General features: G+C 40.5%; 1 protein-coding gene across 2 annotated transcripts in view; it reads right to left on the bottom strand.

Moving 5' to 3' along the window:
• Positions 1-906: 906 nt before the first annotated feature.
• The window catches only part of knockout (Stork-head domain-containing protein knockout), a 467,593-nt gene continuing 447,589 nt past the window's right edge, over positions 907-20,910 (bottom strand). For both annotated transcript variants that reach the window (XM_065217988.1, XM_065217990.1), the window contains 5 exons: positions 8,624-8,768; positions 8,425-8,538; positions 7,890-8,350; positions 7,652-7,824; positions 907-2,975 (listed from right to left, as the gene is read on the bottom strand). In XM_065217988.1, the coding sequence (XP_065074060.1) occupies positions 1,362-2,975; positions 7,652-7,824; positions 7,890-8,350; positions 8,425-8,538; positions 8,624-8,768 (2,507 nt within the window). In that variant the 3' untranslated portion in view covers positions 907-1,361. The remainder of the gene's footprint in view (positions 2,976-7,651; positions 7,825-7,889; positions 8,351-8,424; positions 8,539-8,623; positions 8,769-20,910) is intronic.

The following is a 20,910-nucleotide window of genomic DNA, read 5'->3' as shown; positions in this document are numbered from 1 at the left end:
AATCTTAGTGTGTATGTTTCGAGGGGTGAATCGATTAGCTTGGGACCGAAGAGAGTACCAGAGATGAGCCAAAAAGTTGAGCACGTTTCTTTGGAACCTTCTAGCACAAACGAAGTGACAGACAGCGGCTCGAAAACTTTGGTGACTAACCTGCTATTGCAATTTTTCAGTGTACCACATGGCAAAACCACTACTACTGGATTGTACCACATGGCAACACTACTACTAGATTGAGCTAGCATTTTCACCAAATGTACTAGAATGTTTTGGTTCTATCATAGAGGTAACTCTAAGACCACTGGGTCCCGAAGAAAATCATTATTATTTTTGGCTCACTCAGTACCAGAACAACGGTCCCAAGCAGTCCCAAGCTATTTCACTCACCCCTGCATGTTCTGCATGAATCCACACACCCCTGATGTTATCTGTCAAACTTTCATAGCGAATCAAAACAAACATAGTAATAGAATTTCAACTAGAATAGGGTACGTTAATCGTTTGCTTGGGACCAATAGGCTACTAAAGTGGTGAGCCAATTTAAAATCGTTAGTTTCGTATTGATTGTTGGTAGTGCCATAGAGGTAACTCTAAGACTAGAAGGTCCCGAAACAACGTGCTCAACTTTTTGGCTCAGCTCTGGTACTCTCTTCGGTCCCAAGCTAATCGATTCACCCCTCGAAAGATAGGAAAATCCACTAGCCCCTCATTTTATCTGTCAAACTTTCATAGCGAATCAAAACAAACATTGTGTAGTAGTAGAATTTCGACTAGAATGGGGTACGTTAGTCGATTTGCTTGGGACCAATAGGCTAGTCAAGTAGTGAGCCAATTTAAAATCGTTAGTTTCGTATTGATTGTTGGTAGTGCTCTATCCTACATGTGATTTAAACTACGGAAAAAGAAAGCTTGTTTTAGCGTTTAATTCGGTCTTTATTGCATATAATACCATGTATTTGTTGCTGTACATAACTATGTGTGTGTGTGTGTGGGTAGTCTGATAGTACGATTTTTTTTGTAAATGGGTGCTGGTTGTTGTGTTCAGTACTTTTGTTATGAAGATATTACCACAGTAAAGTATACATTGTTTTATCTTTTAAAACTGTTAAAATCGTCCAAAAGTTCCTGCACGTAAGTACGGTTCGGTAATCCGGTCGTTTCGTTTCGATTCCATTATATAATACAAATAATTAACAGCATTTAACTACAATAATACCATATAATACTTAGCTGATAGCCTATAGTTACATAGATATATTCCTTTTGTTTTTTTAATGTATTGGCACTTATACTTGGGTTTTAATGTACATTCGTTTGATTTTTTCGTTTTCGTTCATTTTAATCTGCCCTTCTTTCCGTCCCCATCACACCATGCCGAAGTCAGTCACGACCTTAGCGGAGTCTTGCGCTTCCTGGGCCATCATGCGGGCGTCGTGCTTCAGCTTCATGATGGTTTGTTGCTTCTCCTGGTTGATGTTCAGTTCGACTAGCGTATCGATACTGTTGAGGCTGGCGTCGCCCTGGAGGATCTTTTGCGCGGCCAGCGAAGTGAAGTTAAAGCTCAAATCGGTTAGACTAGGGAAGTCGTACATTTCCTCGATCATTGGGTCGTCCTTGCTCTGGAAGGAGAACCTCCGGTCGGAGTTGTTCGGTTTGTCGGAATCCTTGACCAGGATGGTGATTTTGTTGGTGGTTGTTTCCTGCACCTGATTGGTGAGATTCGGTTCGCTGGAAACGGACAGGCTCTTCTTCATCATGATCAGTCCGCTGATCTTCTCCGGCGAGGAGGGTTGGTTTTTGAGGTCAAGGTTCGAGTTGAGCTTTTTGATTTCGGAGTTCGATCGCCGCAGGTTCGATTGGTGCTCGCTGGCGGCCAGGAGTGAGCCAGTGAGGTCTTTGTCTGTGGCAAGGTCTCCGCAGATGTTCTTAGCGTCGTGCTGGATGTTTTTGAGGACGTTTTTGTAGAAAAAATTAGCCGGTTGTACTGGAGGCGTCGATGGCAACGTTTTACTATTGTTCATGGGAGCGTTTTCCTGTTTGTTGATGTTCTTGTTGTACCTGTTCAGTTCGTGTAGGTCGGGTGGACCTTCCGAGTGGAGTTTGAAACTTAGAAGGGTTTCGTTGAGACTTGACAGTTGATGGTCGCTGGGTCCGTTCGGGACGTCGGTATCTAGTTTTAAAATGTTGCTTGTATTGGTACCTGCTAAAATGCCGTTATTCGTAATGGCTTCATTACAAAGTGCATTCAGTGAATTCTTAACTAGATTGCTATTGTGGGTGCTGCTACTATTGCTATGGTGGTTTGTGCTAGTGTTGATGGCTTGGTTGTTGTACCCAAAGGTGGTTTCAAACCCCTTGTAGTGGTTGCTGTTGTTTGATTTCGATGCGCTGGCCGTAGTGGTGGTGACCGCCGAGGGCGGTTGATCCTTCGATTCGCTTGAGTTGACGTACGAAGGCTTCGTATCGTTCGCTATGAAGTAGCTAGACGTAGTCGTTTGCTGTATAGTAGTGGTAACCGTTGCGGCCGAGACGTGCGATTCCAAGCTCGAGTGGGTACTGGTCCGAGTGGACGACAGCTTCTCGCTATCGAAGCTGGATGGTCCGGAGGTTATGTAGGTCATTTTACCACTGTCGATACTGGATGGACCACTACCGACGCGACTAGTTTTGTGTTCGATCTTGTTCTGGCTGTTGCTGTGCAGTTTGTCCGCCGACGAGAGTTGCTTGCTGCGGGACACCTTGTAGTACCCGGAACTGGCCGGTGTCGAGTGGATCGATCGCGGTAGACTACCGCAGTAGTAGGAAGGTGACTTGCCTCGACGGACCGGTGAACAGTCGCGGGACGATATGAAGAAGGTAGACTCGCTGGATAGGTTCCTCCGGTGATGGCGTCGCCTGGGGAGGGACAACGATCGCTGGCTGACGTCGGAGCTATCGTAGAATGTGGAGTTCACGAGGCGGGACTTGACCGGGATGTCCTGTGGGTGGGAAGAATACTGTTAGTGATCTACGGTTCTTGAGCTCTTCATGTTTTACTTAATGATAGAGGGATATGTTTGGGAACTGAACTAGATATTTGAAAAAAAAAATAGCACTTTGTAGTTCCAGACAAAGGATCCAAACACAAAATCCGAGCAAAGTAAAATAACTTCCTGCTATCATCTAGATAACAAGACTTGTTATTCTAGATATCACTATGATTTCAGTTGGTATCGCGGTACTAATTTAGTTATCAACCTTGACAAATTTTGTTCTCAACTATTATCATGGTTTTGTAGGATTTTTTGTTGTTGTTGTTCTGAGGAAAATTCCATGAAGATTGTGAAAAGAATTCTTGGTCTATTTTTAATGAATATTTTAAATAAGTTAGAGAAGAATTTCTACACAGTTCCGTTGAGTTGATAATTGCAAGGAAATTCCAAGGATATTGAATTATGAGAAAAGTTCAAAAATTAGGGAAAATCCCAAGGTAGTTCTAAAGATAATTTAAAGTGAATTCTGAAGAGAGTTCCATGGGAATTCTGAGAAGAAATTTCGAACGTACAATGTCATATAAATTCTGAAAATATTTTTAAGCGAATTCTGAGAATAATTTCAAGGGTGTTTCGAGAAGAAAATAGATTATTTTGGGCATTTTTTTGGATTTTTATGAGGTGAACTTCTTGTTAATGCTATGAAGAATTCGAGCGAATTTTAAATAGAATTACGAAAGGAAGCTTCAATTAATTCTTGGAATAATCATCAAAATTCCAAGTCATTTTTAGTTCATGATTTTGTCGAAGGGTTCTCAAAAAAATGTTTGGACTATTATATGGAAAATTATATACGGAATCCTAAAGAGATTCTCAAATTTATATTTGAGGAACACTAAAAAAAAACTCTGGGAAAGGAAATTAGTTTAAAGAAAATTTATGAGAACATTCGAAAAAAACCAGTGAAGTTCTATGTCAATTTCCGGTGTCGGTTTGATTACTTATTTGTCCTAGTGACCTTTTCGGCCTTCTTACTTGTCATTAATTAGTTTCATTTTGAATCGAATGTTTGCAGTTGATATTGCTCTTCAATGAGCCATAAGGTCTGTTTTTTCTATTTTTAATTCTTTTTTAGGGTCATTTTTAGCCACTTCTAGGCTATTTCATCACCAAGAAGGTCTGTGTTTAACCTGAAGATTTACGATAGAGACTTTCCATCATAAGATGGTTCATTTCTTACTATGAAAATCTTCTGGATTTAGACAATCTGTATCCAGCATTTAACGAGCACTTATGGCCGCCACAATCTGGTTGAGTTTTTGGTAGGGAACATATGATTTGACGTTTGGGTTGTGTCGTTTGACTGGTAAACGTTCAAATTTGATCGTTTACACGTCAAACGACACAAGCCAAACTTCAAATCTTATGTTCCCTACCAGAAACTCAACCAGATTGTGGCGGCCATAAGTGATCGTAAAATGCTGGATACAGGGTTTGTTCTGGGTGGTAACTCTACACATTTACTTTGCGCAAACTTTTTCTCAGTGTGCCGTAGCTGTGCCGGCCGTGCAGAGAAGTAATTGCCATAACTTTTGTTTGTATGAATAATGCTTTTATTGGCAACCCGGTATTTTGACAGCTCTTGTTTTTGTTTTGTTTTTCGCAACCTGAGATGACCCGGGAGTAGGTACAACTAAAGACCCTAAATTTATAAACAGGCGACATTTCAACATTGGAACAATCGATTGTTTGTCAAAGTTGTAAGAAAAGTCATTCCAATCAAGCAGAAGACCTGTCAAATGGATAAGATGCCGTCTCTTTATAAATTCAGCCTCTTTAGGTACAACATTTCCGTTCCGAGATACAGACCTTGCGGGTGGATTTTGCCAAGACTATCGTGCAATATTCTGTGTTGGACGGAATGGTTGGTGTAGCAGCAGCAGTAGTAGCAGCCACCGCCCTGGATAATATCAGGATTACTTCCACTCACTTCGTTATTAAAAATGTTTTTCCAAATTATGGAATCCCTGGATGCTATAATGATATTTTGTACTTGCCAGATACAAGCAGAGGTTGGAAAGTATGTATTTGACACTACACAGCAAAAAAATTATTTTGATATCACATCAAAGTGGATGCATATATGGTGTAATTGCCAAAAAGGACAACATTATCATTAATACAGTGCATGAACTGACATTACGCTGCTTTTACTGCATTTGTTTATTTTTGTGGGCATAAAAATTACATGAGATTCTCGACACGATTGAAGCATAGAGGTAACTCTAAGACTAGTAGGTCCCGAAGAAACGTGCTCAACTTTTTGGCTCAGCTCTGGTACTATCTTCGGTCCCAAGCTAATCGATGCACCCCTCAAAACATAGGAAATTCCACTAGCCCCTCATTTTATCTGTCAAACTTTCATAGCGAATCAAAACAAACATTGCGTAGTACTAGAATTTCGATTAGAATGGGGTACGTTAATCGTTTGCTTGGAACCAATAGGCTAGTCAAGTAGTGAGCCAATTTAAAATCGTTAGTTTCGTATTGATTGTTGATTAAAGTGTATCATTTTGGATGTAACATTAAAATTGCTGTGTACAAAGCTGTCAATCCAGTGCGTTACAATAAGCTATTTTACGTGACGTCTTGATGACAGTTCCTGGCGGGCCACTCGAACGCGCTCGAGGCATTGCTATTGTTTACGTCTGATGTTTTTGTTTTGATTTTGGTCGTGGTATGTCAACAAATCGACCCGCTGGTAAACGTCAAAATAGGTAAACAGAAAAAAAACAGCTGACTCAAAACGTCTCGTAAAATGCCTTATCAGCGAATGTATGACTCGTGAGCATTCATTCAGAGTGTTTACGGGGAGGATCTAATATGTTGGATTTTCATTCATCATCGATCGGGTTTCTTCTTTGTTTCTATAAACCTTTATGAAATCAACAGTTCCACGGGATATCGAGCCAGAATTTTGTCGACGGGTTGAATCTGCTTGAACACCGTATAGGTTTGATGGCTTCCAGTTCCTCTTCCACCGACCGACCCGCTAACGCTTTAATGAGAATGCATCTGAATGCTTGCCATGATCCATCAGGGAAATTGAGAATTTAAACACAATCACAAAAGTCATAGCTTTCAGGGTTGCCAAATCCATAGAATATTGACACCATGTTAGCCACACTTTGATTGACCTAGATAGGCACGTTCGAACATAGCGCTTGGCACAGCTTTCGACACAGCTCATTCACTCGGCACGAATTAAGGAGTGCAGAGTTGAATACCCCTTTAGGTCAGCAGTTGGTCGATATGTTTAAGGCAGAATTGCACACTTCGGACTTGTCCTGTAAGCCATCTATACTTGCCTCTGATGACCTTTGCGCGTGTCTAGAAGGATCTTTTAACAGGTACTAGAGGTCTGCATATGATGTTGATACCTCCTGAAACTGTTGCCAAACTATTCCAACAAAAGTTCATGGGTCTAGACACCTCCTAGGCAGAATATGGGTTTCTGCAGGGCTTTGAACTAGCCCTATATTCCTCTTGAACTCAATCCTGTTCTATTGCACAACTGTCAAGATTTATAGGACTAGTCCATACAGTTGAATAGACTTGCACCAGAATCTATCAATACCTGTCTCTTGGGATTTGTTTTCTAGATCACCACACATGCTCTCGACTTTCAAACGAAGTGAAGTACTGAACTTGACCCGAATGGTCATCAAGTGTTTAGTGTCTGAACTCGTCTTCGAAATCTTCTGATGTTAACTCCAAGAGCTTTTCATGTGACGGCTATATATTTTTAGTCTTTCCTCAAAATTATCCAATCAAAGTCTCGTGGAATCTTCTCATTGGACATCAAAACCCATTAGAGTTGAGCTCTCGAGGTTTCTCTGGTCACTGGACATGCCCAAGTAGCATTTGTAGGTTCTAAAATATTCTTTATCGTATTGTGTTAAGGAAGGTTGCAAATATTCATTTCAGATGCCTTGGGCATAGAGCATGATTGTACTTACCACACAATTATACTTATGCAAAAACGGTACATACATCGAAAGCTCTCAATTAACAACTGTGGAAGTGTCAAGTCATAAGCTATTATGCGATAAGCAATAAGCTTGAAATGTGAAGAAGAAGAAAAAGAAGAAAAATAAGTTGCAAAGTATGTGATTGACATATAAAACCTGTCAACTTCACTTCCTGATGGTCGCAGATCATAAAATCGCTGATTGTACCTGCTAGAATGGAAAATTCACAGGTTGTATGTGTCAAATACATACTTTGCAACCTCTTCTTGTAACTTTCAAGTTAAACATGTCAACACGTTTTGATTTCATTATTCCGAAAAACATGTTTTTATTCGAAATGAATATTTGCAACCTTGGTGTTAGCAGAGGCAATGATTCTACCTTTGTAAAAGCACACATATACTGTAGGGTAAATGACGGCTTCGGCAATACCTCTACCTAGAACCGTCAGGGGGTAAATCATGTTCTAGAGTGCTCACTTTTTGCATGAAGATATACAAAATGCAAAGAATGTACACGCAGGAACTTCATTTACACAGACCGCAGAGCCAGGCTAGATGAAAGAATTACCGAAGCCTTCATTTGCTCTATTTGAATTCTGCCAAAGTTGCCAGTCTTTTTGATACGCTGTCTTCGTAAAACAATACTCACCACGTAGTCCATGGTCTGCGTGCCGACACTGTGCAGGTGTGTCGTTTTTGAGTTGAACCACTCCGGCGGTGGAAACTGCGCCGAGTAGGTCTCGATCGGTTTCGATTTGCTCTTCGATCGAGTGCTGCGCCTGAAGATCCTCGATAGCAGCGATTGGGAAGACGTTTGTTTTTCTAAAAGATAGATTCAATCAGATTAAAGGCTCAACTCAACCGTCCCGGTGCAGCTCCACACTTACTCGTATCACAATTGGATTGATTCTCCGAGCTGGAACTTGTCGCCACCGGCGATGGCGACGGTGTACTGTCCTTGGCGATCGTTTGTGCGTAGTTCTTGGATAGACTTCTCGTGGAAGCGGATCGCTGAAGTCGCTTCGAAGAGCCAAAGATCCGCAGACTGTGTCGCCGTTCCAGGGTCTTGTTGCTACCGGCCAGGGAGGCACTGCGCTGCTTGCTGTTGGTGTTGGACCGTGCGTACATGATCTTATCGTTCGGATTGCCTCCGCAAATCACATCCGCCAGGTTTGTTTGGATGCACTGATGGGTCTGGTCGCCAGCCCGCTCGGTCGAGATCTCACCGTACAAACTACGCAGCGCCTCGTGACTACTCATCAGCATGGTCTTGGACTCCTTCTGCGGTGGGGTCGTTTCGTCGCTTGCGAAGCTGTAATCATTCTGTTTCGATTTACTACGTCGTTTCCTAAAACAAAATCGAAGGTTAGTGATCAGTTCCGATAAATATTCATTTCGAATTATTTCAAGTCGAATTCTTACTCGGGCGTGACGATGAAATACCCCTTGGATGTTTGATAGATTTTGATCTCTTGCATCAGCTGCACAAGCGTATCGTAAATCACCTCCACCGAAGGCTGCTGCATGTGCGTGAATCTGTGGGAGATTTCAAAGCGAGAAACCCGAAACCATATCCATAAAAATCAAAGATCACATAAACCTTGGAGGACGTTAGACATACCTTGTCCGTAGCCGGGATCGGATGTTCTCGATCGTGGCCGACTGGCCCTGCGTCGTCAGCTCCATGATGACGTCGCAGAGCGCCTCGGTGAGCGGCGTGAACTGTGTTTGCACTATCGGTGTCACGATGCAATCGTCAATGTCACCTGGAATCAGAGAGAGAGAGAGAGATAGAGAAAGCCATTCAAACAGACGTTCACAGTTAATTGGTAGGTACGGTAATCGATATAAAAATAGCTTTAAACGGCTCAAAACGAGAAGACTGATTAATTACTGGTAATGGGGTTGCTCGCTTGGTTGAGCTGAGCTCGATTGAAGGGAGCTAAGCGCGCTTCAAGTATTGCATCACAACAGCTCGGCATGGGTCGGTGATTATTCTCCTTTCCTTTTCAATTGATTCTATAGAAGTAACAAGTTAATCACTGCTCGAGCCAGGTGAAAACGAGTGCGTTGTGAAATGGCGAGGTGAATTGTGCTGGAATTAATTAGACTGGGTGAGTGAAGGTGCATTGAGAAAGTAGTTTCGCCAGCTTCCAGAATTAATCAATTGGTCTGTGTATACAATAGCAATAGGATTCAACAGGGTCCGAACAGAACTTTAGACTCGGTTCATGTTTTGATTCGTTTAACTACAGTAATTCTCTAGCTAATAATCAGAATGTCGTACAACAGCTTTTGTAAATAATGACTTCAAACGTCAATTAATCAAAACTGCAAGCTCATCCGGGACGAATTTTCCCAACCTGATGGGGGTAATGCGTGACCGAGTTATATATATTTTTTTAAATTTGTTCTGTATTTATATGAAGAATTTCATGTTAGCTTTGAGTAGAAATTCATGATATGGAAAATTTCAACGAAATTCTGAAGAGATTTTAAAGGAAATTCTGTAGCAAAATATCCAAGATAATAATTTCAAACAAATCAAATTCTAAGCTTAGAATTATCTAGAAACTTCCCACTAATTCTAATAAAAAATTTCCTCAGCTTTTCCTTAGGCTTTTACCAATTTTTTGAACAAAACATTGCCTTCTCGCAAAATTTCTTCAATCGCAAAGGGAATATATTTTATGAAGGGAATACAATTAAATGCTTCTTATGACACATTCTAAGTGTCCTTGCAACGAATTCGCCTGTTGTTTTGGACAGTTTTTGTACTGTAACTGAAAATAATGAAAAGTATCCCCTGATTAGATTAAAAAAGTGCGTGAAATTACCTGCAAGAATTGATCAAGTGTATATGATTTCAGTAGCTAAAAACTTTTTGGTGAGTAGTTGTTGAGTAGTGTAGGTGTACTGAAGTGCAAAACGTTGTAACCAGTGCCGTATTAACGGTCGGGTGACGATGGGCTAAAACCAGGGCCCCCAATTTGAAGGGGGTCCCCGGCTCAGATACATCAATCATATCGTTCTCAATAATATGTTTCAAGAAATTAATCTTGGTTAGTTTTGTATTTGAGAAAATAAAATGAAATTAAAAATTAGACTATAGAAGAATATTAGGGCATATTTTCTACAGCTCTCCGGTCTTCAACAAAATTGCTCGGTGTACAAAATACCAACTTTTTAAGGTTTCTATTTAGATCTTGTTCCTAACGCCTAGAACAGTGGTGCTCATCCAATGGACCGCGCGCCACATGCGGCCGGCTGAGTGAGTTTGTGTGGCCCGTAGAATGCTATCAGTCTGTGGAATGTACGGCATTTTTTATCAAATTAAGATTTCCTTGGAATTCATGTCAGAGTTCTATTAGAACTCTATTTGGAACTTTTTCTTTTTCATCCTCTGAATTATTTTCAGAATACTGTCTAAATTTTTCAAAATTCCCCTCGAATTTTCCATAAAATATCGTTACAATTTTGCCTAAGTTCGAATTTTCCCATAATTCTGTTAAATATTTTTTATTTCATTTTGTTGAATTCTCCTCAATACTCTCATGGCTACTGCAAAAACTAACTTCTCTTCGACACTGTCGAAAATATTAAATTCCCTTAATATTTAAAGGTACAGATGCCTTTCGAATTCTTATCACAATTATTTTGAAATTAATGTCAGAATTCTTAAGAAATTCTTGTCGGTATTACTTTGGTGCCCTTGTCAGAATTTATTTGGAATTGTTGAGTTTTGGATATTTTTGAAATCATTCTCTGAATTCTCTTTGAGTTCTTCTTAGAGATTCTCTGAAATCCTCCTGGACAAGGTTTTTTTTTATTATTATTTAAAAGCATCCTCGTTTATGTATATAGAGGAAATCATTTAAAAGCCCGTTCTTGCTTACACGAGGAAACATACAGATGCAAATATATTTTTAAAAATATTTTGTAAATGTATTTCTTATGAAGACTTGCTTCAAATGTGAATTCTGAAGTTATGTGTTGGACTATTATTAATTTAAGTAATGGATTATTTTGTTTGGATCATATTCTATACATATTTTTTTTCTATATTGAATTTTATTCGCCACGGCTGAAATGGTAAATCATGTCACCAAATGACGCGTATCTAACTTGTGCCTACGTTTTTTTTTATCCCAACCGTAGATATACTTGATAATGAACCTCGCCCATGTCCTTATCCATCTCTTTGACGATGCTCAATCAGGCAATCGATAATGATGCAACGTACTTTCGACCAATTACAGTATTTGATGGTAACCCGAGTAAAGGATTATACCAGATTATCCGGTTATCAAGATTTGATAACCGAACATATGTAACCAGTTGGTTACAATCCGTGGATTTTTTTTCTGTATGAGTTATTGTTGGTTGGGAAAATTCACGTTTTGTTAAACTTAAAACAGTAGACACACACAAGAGCGAGAGGGCTTGTGCCGCTGCAAAGAACATCAATGTAACGTTACTGAATTGAGGAAAATCTTGGCTTTAAAATAACAGCACGGCGAATGAGAACGACCCAAATTTGAGTTTAGTTCACTCATAATCGCCAAAAAGTGCAGGAACTCAGCGATGAGTAAAATTTGTCTCATGGTTTCCTGTGGAAAACCTAAAAAATCTGCCGGAAAATGAGGAAATTGACGAAAAAAATTTTCAGTCTCGGAGTAGTACCAATAGACTGAGTGAATCAAATCTTTACTTTTCTCAAATTCGGGAATTTTTCGCTGGAAAATCCTGGAAAAACCTGGGAAAACATGAGGCAAATTTACTCATCGCTGAGTTCGTGCACTTTTGGTGATTATGAGTGAACTAAACTCAAATTTGGGTCGTTCTCATTCGCCGTGAATGGATGCGCAAATTGGATGATGATTAGGCAGAAGTAACCAGGCGTCCGTGTAGACCAGTTGAGTGTGAAGTATAGTGCATATATAATACAACCCCCCCCCCCCCCTTGTGGGGTTTGGACTGGAAAGCCTATCTCCGTTCAGGACCTCTTGTGCTGTTGTGCTTTTGTAAACCTCGTACCGTAAATAAAACGGTCCTACACGGCTCGGCTCGGAAGTCAAGATGGCTTCCGAGCCTAATAGTAAATGATACTCGATCGTCCGTCAGGGACGGTTCCCTCAGACCGGTGGCCTTAATTGCCAAGGGGGGTCCCGTCTCGGCTCGACCAAGGACCACGGTCAGCCGATGCCTTTAACGGCGGAAGACGCCTGCCAGCCAAACGAGCCAGCAACGCCTGCTGATCCGCCATTCTCCCAAAGCTGCAACACTGTCTGCAGCCCGCGCCGCAAGTTTCCGGCCACACGGTAGTGCTGGAGCAGCCGTGTGGGCCAACGCCAGCGTCGCGACGCCGTAGGAGATCCCGCTGCAGCAGTGAGTACAGTGCAAATTTTAAGCCCTAGCATACACGCCACATATATGTGAAAACCCACACCCACACGCCACAGAAAATGGCCAATAAATGTTTTAGAAAATGTAAATGTTCCTGGTTTCATACTTTGTCCGCGTAGCCGGCCCTGCGACACAGTTCAGGGGTCTCATGCTACTGAGATAGTTACCCGGGAGTGTCTGGGCCATAGTCACACATGTTATGATTGTGGTTGAATAAACAGCCAACATAACAAATATCATAACAAAATAATACTCCTTGGATATCACATAAATAACTGATTTAGTTATCATTTAAAACATCTTGATAACAAATCCTGTGATCCATGCGAATTTTTTCAACAAATTTCAAAATACTTTATCGATTTGGTATAACAGCTTTACGCTGATTAAATGAAATATGATTGGCAGTGTTTTTATTTCTTACCATGCGGATAATATTGAAAGTTTTGAACTAACCTTGCATCATTTCATTTTCTTTCATGATAACAACTGTGTGTGTGTGACAAGTAGAACTGCGAATAATTTGATCAAATCTCATGCTCCGTAATGGTGCCCTTTATGTTGTGAAAACTAGTACTTCAAAAAGAGTAACTTTTGAGGCAAGACAGGGTGTCCTCAACAAGTTAAGGGAACAGGATGCACTAGATGTCCACAACAGGTACAGCAAAACATCACATAGACGCCCTTATTCACACTAACTACTCAGGGGGTAGAAGGTCAAGAAGAGCCACCGCCGCCAACTAAAGCTTGAACTGGGTACCTGGGACGATATACCCGCGGCAATGGTCAGCAGACGATGCCCTGTGCGTATTTAGTATGTAATATGCTTTATTTGGATACACAAAAATGTTTGAAGCCATGCGTCATCTAAACCATAATTTGCATCACCACAAATACACTTGTCAACAATCTTCAACTGGAACGTACTCACCAAATCACTTCACCCGGGAGCGCATTCACGATGCACGTATATTTTTTTTCTAGTCTTCCCTAAACAATTCCTCCTCCAGCGACAACAACCGATCACTTTTCTTCGCTTTTCTTTTTCAAGTCACTCCGTGCACAAAAGCAATTGCAAAACCTTAACAATAGATCAGCGCCGTTCTCATTACCGCGTAAATGAACTGAAATTAAAAATTTCCACTCGCGATGCCACAAATTTCTGGTCCGGGAGAAAAAATCGAACCACGCGGATAGCGCCAAATCTTCTGATGCTTGCAATTTTGCAAACATGATGAATCATGTTTTCTTTCCCGATTCTAAAACTTCTCGGAAAGCGAGAAAACCACCACTCACACACATATAACCATCTGGGAGGCAGAGTGCCAGCGCTAATCCGGCAAATGCAGCCGAAAACTATGAAAGCGAAAGCGCTCACAAAACAGAGAGCAAACTTTAGACACAACCGTATCCAAAGGCGTTCGAAACTCCATTTTCTTTCATGATAACAACTTATAACAAAATTAGTTATGTGAAAACAACTGAAAACAAAATGATATCTGGAATAACAAAACTTGTTTTCAGGATGATATCAGGTTGTTATTTTACTTTGCTCGGGCGTCCATTCTCATTGTACAAGTTTCAGTGACTTTAAGTACTTTAATTACACCCTGCTACTTTTTATTTATATTAATTAGTACACTGGAGTCGCTTTTTACGCGGGTGATCCGTCCCGCGTAAAAAAAACCGCGTAAAAAAACCGTGTAAAAAAAAACCGCGTAAATTCCGGAATCCGCGTAAAAAAAACCGCGTAAATTCCGAAATCCGCGTAAAAAAAACCGCGTAAAAAAAGACCGTGTAAGAAAAAACCGCGTAAAAAGCGATGTACCGCGTCAATTCTGAAATCCGCGTAAAAAAAAACCAAAATCCGCTTATAAAAAAACCGCGTAAATTCCGGAATCCGCGTAAAAAAAAACCGCGTAAATTCCGAAATCCGCGTAAAAAAAAACCGCGTAAAAAAAAACCGTGTAAAAAAAAACCGCGTAAAAAGCGACTCCAGTGTACTACATTTTCAGTACTATTAATTACACTTTGAGTACCTTTAATTACGTTCAGTACGGCAAAATAATTTTCATTACTTTCATTTCATCTTTAAAATGCTTTATAATAATCTTGAAACGCCCAATCTGTCAAAAAAAAACCTAAATTGCCTAAAAACTTAAAATTGCCTGATCTAAAACCAGCTCTAAAAATATACTTTATGGGAGTTTAGCTGAACTTATTCATCCCTGAGTAACTTGTATAATTACTATCTTAATTTATAGATGATCAGGTTGGAAACCTTTGTCCTAGTTAAAAAAAATTCCATCTCCAACAAAAAAAAAAAAAAAAAACGAAAATTGCTCCAATTACCTAAAGTCTGATTATCACAAACGCGATCAACGAGCGATCGTATTTCACAAGTTCACCCCAGATTTCTCACATCTGATCTCTCTCCCTAGCAGCGCATAATTAACAAATTAATCTTGCTAACAGATTTCTACCCCTTCACTCGCCGTTGTCAGTCGGTCTCAGCCAACATCGAACAACACGTTCCACTGCGATGCGAGCGAGAGCGCACTCACAAACTTAACACTCTGACATGAATTAATTTTCCTCTCAAGATGGCAATTAGCATACAGCATTGCGGAAGTTGTCGTTCCACAAGATTTCCCTGTGAGTCTCATGAACCGACATAGGGCCATTCTACAGCTGTCCTGGTTGGTACGATTAGAGGTGTTGCTGCACAAAACTGAACGGGAATCAAGTGAATTGATCTGGTTGAAAATTTAAATATATTGACTTTCGAAATCTGCCGCAGCATGGTGCGCTGCTGGGGGATTATCGATGGGGGGTTCATCGATGATTCCATCAACCAGAGGGGCCATCTAACCGCAACGGATGAATATCGTTGAAAAGTGCCTTCAGGGGGTTGCCCCTGACGAGCTTTATATTTCTCCGCGACGACGACGACGTCGTCGATGACTGCTTATTATTTATGGTAATTTTATACTAATGATAACTTAATTTAGCCCCGGACAAAAGAGCTAGACTAGGTATGGTGGTAGCTGCAAGAGAGATGAAATATGGCAGCCGTTACTGTCGGAGACAGTGAGCCAGATTACAATGTACAAACCTATCTACTATGGACGACAGTTACGGTGCTGTGCTCAATGGGTTGTTAAGGTGCAGATTGATGGCTACATGCTGGAGGGTTTGAAAGCTGGCTTCTGATTTGGTATTCATAGTTTTGATGGAGCGTGTTTTGTTGCGACTGTAACGTTTGACAGTAAATTGGGCATATTGATAGCAAAAATCACATAAATTCAGTTTCTTTACTGCTGTGGTGGCTCCCAGATTGAGGTGATTGCATATTCGCAACCTAATCCATTACGTTTAATAGTGTGGGTAACATTGCCTCGTAACGTGGGTAGATCTTCCGCCGAATCCTAGTCTTGACTGCTTCAAACTAGGGGAACAGTATTTCAGTATTCAAAGGAACGGATCTTAGTCCTTGTTACTTGATTCTTAATCTTCTATTCGTTGTTCTCTAGTTTGAAGTGGTTAAGACTAGGATTCTGATGCATGGTCATTATCGGTGTCATTGCTTATTTTTGTTGCTAAGGAATCCAATTTTGACTGAAAAAGATGCGTGCCTTTGGAGGTTGCTCTCACTATTTGAAAAATATAAATAGCGGGACCTTTCAATTAGAATCGATTCCTTGTGATGAAGGCAGGAATGAAAACTGTATTAAAACCGAATATTTCATCATTTCTCAAAAGTGATGGAGTCATTCGACTAAACTAAATAAGGACACGGGATATGCTACAATAGATCAAATAAGTGGTCGAAGTGGTTTTATGTAAAAAAAAACACTGTGGACCGTCTTTCAAAACGTTTACGTATCGAGTGCTGTGTTTTTTGGTATTGAAAATGGAACCATGGGATCAGGATTTTGAAAAATAGCTCACATGCACACTAGCACCGCGTATTGAAAATTTAATTCTGAATGTATTTGTTCATCATCCGGATGTCCTCAGTCTCCAGAACAAGTCTGTCCAAGGCAGTAACTTTAAGGACTTTCACTATAAGCGTTTTCAATTCTGTTCATAGTCAAAATCGAATTGTCAAACCGGACAAAAATATAGGTATTGCGCATTTTGCTAGTGCTCTTAAAATAATCCTCTTGATTTTTTTTCACTCAGGTCTAAAAAAATAATTATTAATAAGTTCAATGTCGATTCTATTGCAAAATGTAGCGTAAAATTACACTGATTGAAATAGTAAACTTTGTATGCTTATTGGCCTGAGCGTTATTTTTAGCGCAGGAGTCTACTTTGGTACAAAATACGGAATATAACATTGCCTGTTTTATTAGACGGCGAAAAAAAGTTAAACTGTTGAACTGTTAAAACTTTTGACGTAGGACTACGTCTTTAATTTCTATACTGGAGGTCAGATATGTAACGAAAAATCCCAAACACGGACGTAACGATAGAGCGCAAATCGAACACACGACACATTGCGCATGCTCACAAGAGCTAACCGCTTTGTTGACCGCTCACCATTTCACCAATGAATGGAAGGGAGGAGAAACGCAGCGGTATTAAAAACGCTTGCCAAATCGTTTTCTTCGTTATTTACTTTCAAGCAACGGACGGATAAATAAGCGTCGGACACGACGTATGAGTGGGACAGCACACATCGCACCAATACGAAGAAGACGACGAATGTACCCACATCGACCGGAGGAAAGGCTTCCCACAATAGGCAGCATGACTGGGCCGCCGTCATCCGGTCGGCATCAACTTCCACTGGTGTGAAAGAGTCAAGTAGCGCTAGTTTTTCTTTCACAACAATCCAATTAAATGCTGGTCGGAGCACGTCTTGGTCTAGTGTGAATGCTGCCATATAATTGCAACTAAGAACGCTCTGTCGAAAAATACTCCAAAAGGGAGGGACCTTATAAGCTATTCATAAAGTATAAAACAGACTGTAATTCAGTGAACGTGATAAGTAGGATTGGGCGATCTTCAGAAAAAGATCTATCTTGATGGATCGATCTTATATTTTACTCTAGAATCGATCTACTGATTAAATCGATCTTTTGATTTTTATTAATACGCTTGTTTACGTTGGTACCCGTTGGTACGTTGGAAATTATTTCCTATATAATATTCAGTTAAATCACCGGCTAGAAATTTTCTTTGAATAAAATGCGCGCTCAGCAACGAGCAAACGAAAACAAAGATGAAATGAACGTCACACTTGCTCACTGTCAATGTGTGTGTTAATTCAGTTCGGTAATAAATGTTTACGATTTTTGCGTAGTTTTGAATCATTAATGATTAATCAATCAAAATGTATTATTCTGTTTCTCCGTGTAGACAAAATGTGTCGGCAAGGAGCAATGAGCACAGGAGGGAGGTAGTGCAAACTAAAGAGACTGAATTGGGTAGAGAGGCGACACCTTATCCATTTGACAGCTCTTCTGCTCGATTGGAATAACTTTTCCTATGACTTTGACAAATAATCGATTGCTCGAATTTTGACTTGTCGTCTCTTTATAAATTCAGAGTCTTTTGGGCAAACCTTTTAAATGTTGCTGTATTCATGTAAATACACTTAAAAAATTTAATCCTTTTTTTTGAAGATCGAAAAGATCGAAAGAAAAAATCGATTTTTTTCAATCTTTTCATCGACAAAGAATTAATCCGAAAAATCGGAAATCGGAATGAAAAAGATCGATCTTCCAAAGATCGATCCAAGATCGTCCAATCCTAGTGATAAGTTGCAATTCCATTAGCTGTGGAAACAGTCGTTAAAACTAATTTGAAAGACCCAGAAAGTGGACTCGGACATCGGAATGAGAAGAATTACCAACGGCAACGACATCCTTCAAACGTTACACAGCTGAGTTTGACTATAATGATCACATGCGTAATGCTGCTGTCAGGAAAGCCAACTGAGCACGCTGTCCCTGGAGATTCCCAAGTACACCAGTTTGTTCGCTTCGATCCAAAATGGCAGTTTCATTTGCGACGGAGATGGTCACCACAAATTTGGTAGGACCCTGACGGACGCGGAAATCGGAGGCTCTCTGAATAGCTTCACCATCTTTTGGACGTTCCACTGCACAACCCAGACAACCAGAATGCTCGGATATTCAAAGTTGTTTCTGTTTTTTTTTTCCTTTGGTTTGTTTTTTCCGTCGATCTTGTTTTCCGTGCTGAGCACCAATGCTACCGACGTGCCAGGAAGGCAGCTCCCACACCTGGACCCTACCTATCGACCCATCAACTCATGAACCGGGGACCAACGGCTTTACTTCCCATCCGAAGGAAGGCGTGATCAGAGATGTTATGCCTCAGAACATCCCGGCGGCGCCGACTGGGATTGAACCCAGGCCTGCTGGGGTGAGAGGTAATCACGCTTACCACTACACCACCGGTGCCGTTAAAGTTGTTTCTGTGATATACAAACATACATACAAACAATCAAATCGTATAGAAAGCAAAAAAGGGCTTATACCTACAAAAGTGGAGGCCATATACGTGAAAATTTTAATTTCTTATAAAACGAGTTGATTTGACGTCATATACGATTTAATCTGTCATAAAAAAATTCAATTTGAAAAGTCTTACGATGTAATCTGATTTAATTTGTGGTACAGTACGATGGAAAAATGATTCATCGCATATAAGTCGGAAATTTACATTCTATACGATTTAACTTAAACATAATGCGATGAATGTCATACTTCTATGCGCTGTTGACTTAAACTGTAGTTATTTATGATGCTCTCTGTACATTGTTATACGACTTCTGGTTGTCTGGTTAGTTCCGTTAAGCTGACTACAACATTGATCACCTGCAAAATTTCAACCGCTGTGCAATGGTGTAAGCACGTCATCCCGAAAGTACCAGCATGTAAATCTCTTGGATCCCAAATTGCCTTTTTCAGGGCCACTATATTTCTGTGCTATAGAATTTCTTTTAAGCTGCTTTGTGGGCAACACTGTTTTGTGCAGTGTGGCATAGTAGTCATAATTTTTGTGCTATATTCCACGCACATAGACACCAGTGTTGCCTGCTGAGCAGTTGATTGAGCATGATCATAAGATGTTATTCTCTAGAACCATTAATACATTTTGGTTATTTTCGTTTAATCGAAAAGCTGTCTTGAGCAAAGCGATAGCTGAGAAAATTTCATAGTTGTCCATTAGGGTGGGTCAAGTTTGTATGGTGGATCACAACTCCCTGTTCCCCACTGCTGTTCCAATGTGTATTGAGGTCTCCAACAGCGGTGTCAAATTTGAACAAATTTGGTTATAACCTGGATTTACGGGAGAATTTTAAATTTTGTTTCTGAAACTCAATGGGAAACGAAACGATCCTATTCATTTGCTTGTCAAAAACTCAAATATTGCTCAAATTTCACCAAATCTCGGAAATATATTGGGAATGCTATGCAGAACAACATTGTCCAGGACTGCGGAACCATATCAATATGACAAGTCAATGCCAACGGTAGTTTTCTCATGTCAACAGGTTGCCATGGTTGTCCTGGAGTAGGTTCTGGATGCCCCGGGGGAAGTGGCTGATTTGGAACATGACCGGAACCATATCAATATGGATGTCAAACTTCAAGATTATGCAAGCCAATGTCTATTAGACTGATGCAAAATTTGAAATTAACGCTCCACAATGCTCAAACGGTTCCAAATTGGGTCCTGATTAGCCTCCCAAAGTTTGAACTCATTAAGTAAGAAACTGGCTTGACACAATGCATAGGAAGTTTATATGGAAAATATAAGCTTTTCCAGATCCACAGCTTGCTCTGGTTTCCTTGGAACATGTTCTGGGTACAAGGTAACAGGCAACGGTCATGTTCTAAATTTGCCACTTCCCCCGGGGCATCCAGAACCTGCTACAGAGTACCCATGGTACGTTGTTAGCTGATAAAACTGCCATTGGTGTTGGCTTGTAAAGTCTTCAAGGTTGACATCGATATTAACATGGTTTCGGAACCGGGGCAAGCTGTGAATCAAACGAGATCTGGCCAGTTCCTTAAAATCGGTAACGATAAAGTGACCAGTAATGTTAATCTTTTGAATCACGTCAATATCGGTAGCAATCCTCATGATTTTTCAGCGCGGTATCTCCAGAATCGTGTTCAGCGTCACACATTGCAATGGCCATCCTAGAGCAGGTTCTGGGTTCCCCGGGAAAGTGGCCAATATGGGACATGCTCCGAACCATATCAATATGGGTGTCAAACTTCAAGATATTGCAAACGAATGCCAATGATACATTTTTTCATGTCCACAGCCTGCCCCGGTTATTATGAAGCAGGTTCTGAGTGCCCCGGGAGAGGTGGCCAAATTCTTAATCCATATTAACATGAAAAATTACCATTGGCATTAACTTGCAAAATCTTGAAGTTTGACACCCACATTAATATTGTTCCGGTCATGTTCAAATTGGTCACTTCCCCCGGTGCCCTTAGAGCCTGCCTCAAG

The sequence above is a fragment of the Ochlerotatus camptorhynchus genome, unplaced genomic scaffold, assembly GCF_037179485.1.
Source record: "Ochlerotatus camptorhynchus isolate MF236.1 unplaced genomic scaffold, CSIRO-AGI_Acam_v1.1 ptg000082l, whole genome shotgun sequence".
Lineage (NCBI taxonomy): Eukaryota > Metazoa > Arthropoda > Insecta > Diptera > Culicidae > Ochlerotatus > Ochlerotatus camptorhynchus.
This window is presented reverse-complemented; position numbering and strand designations above follow the sequence as displayed.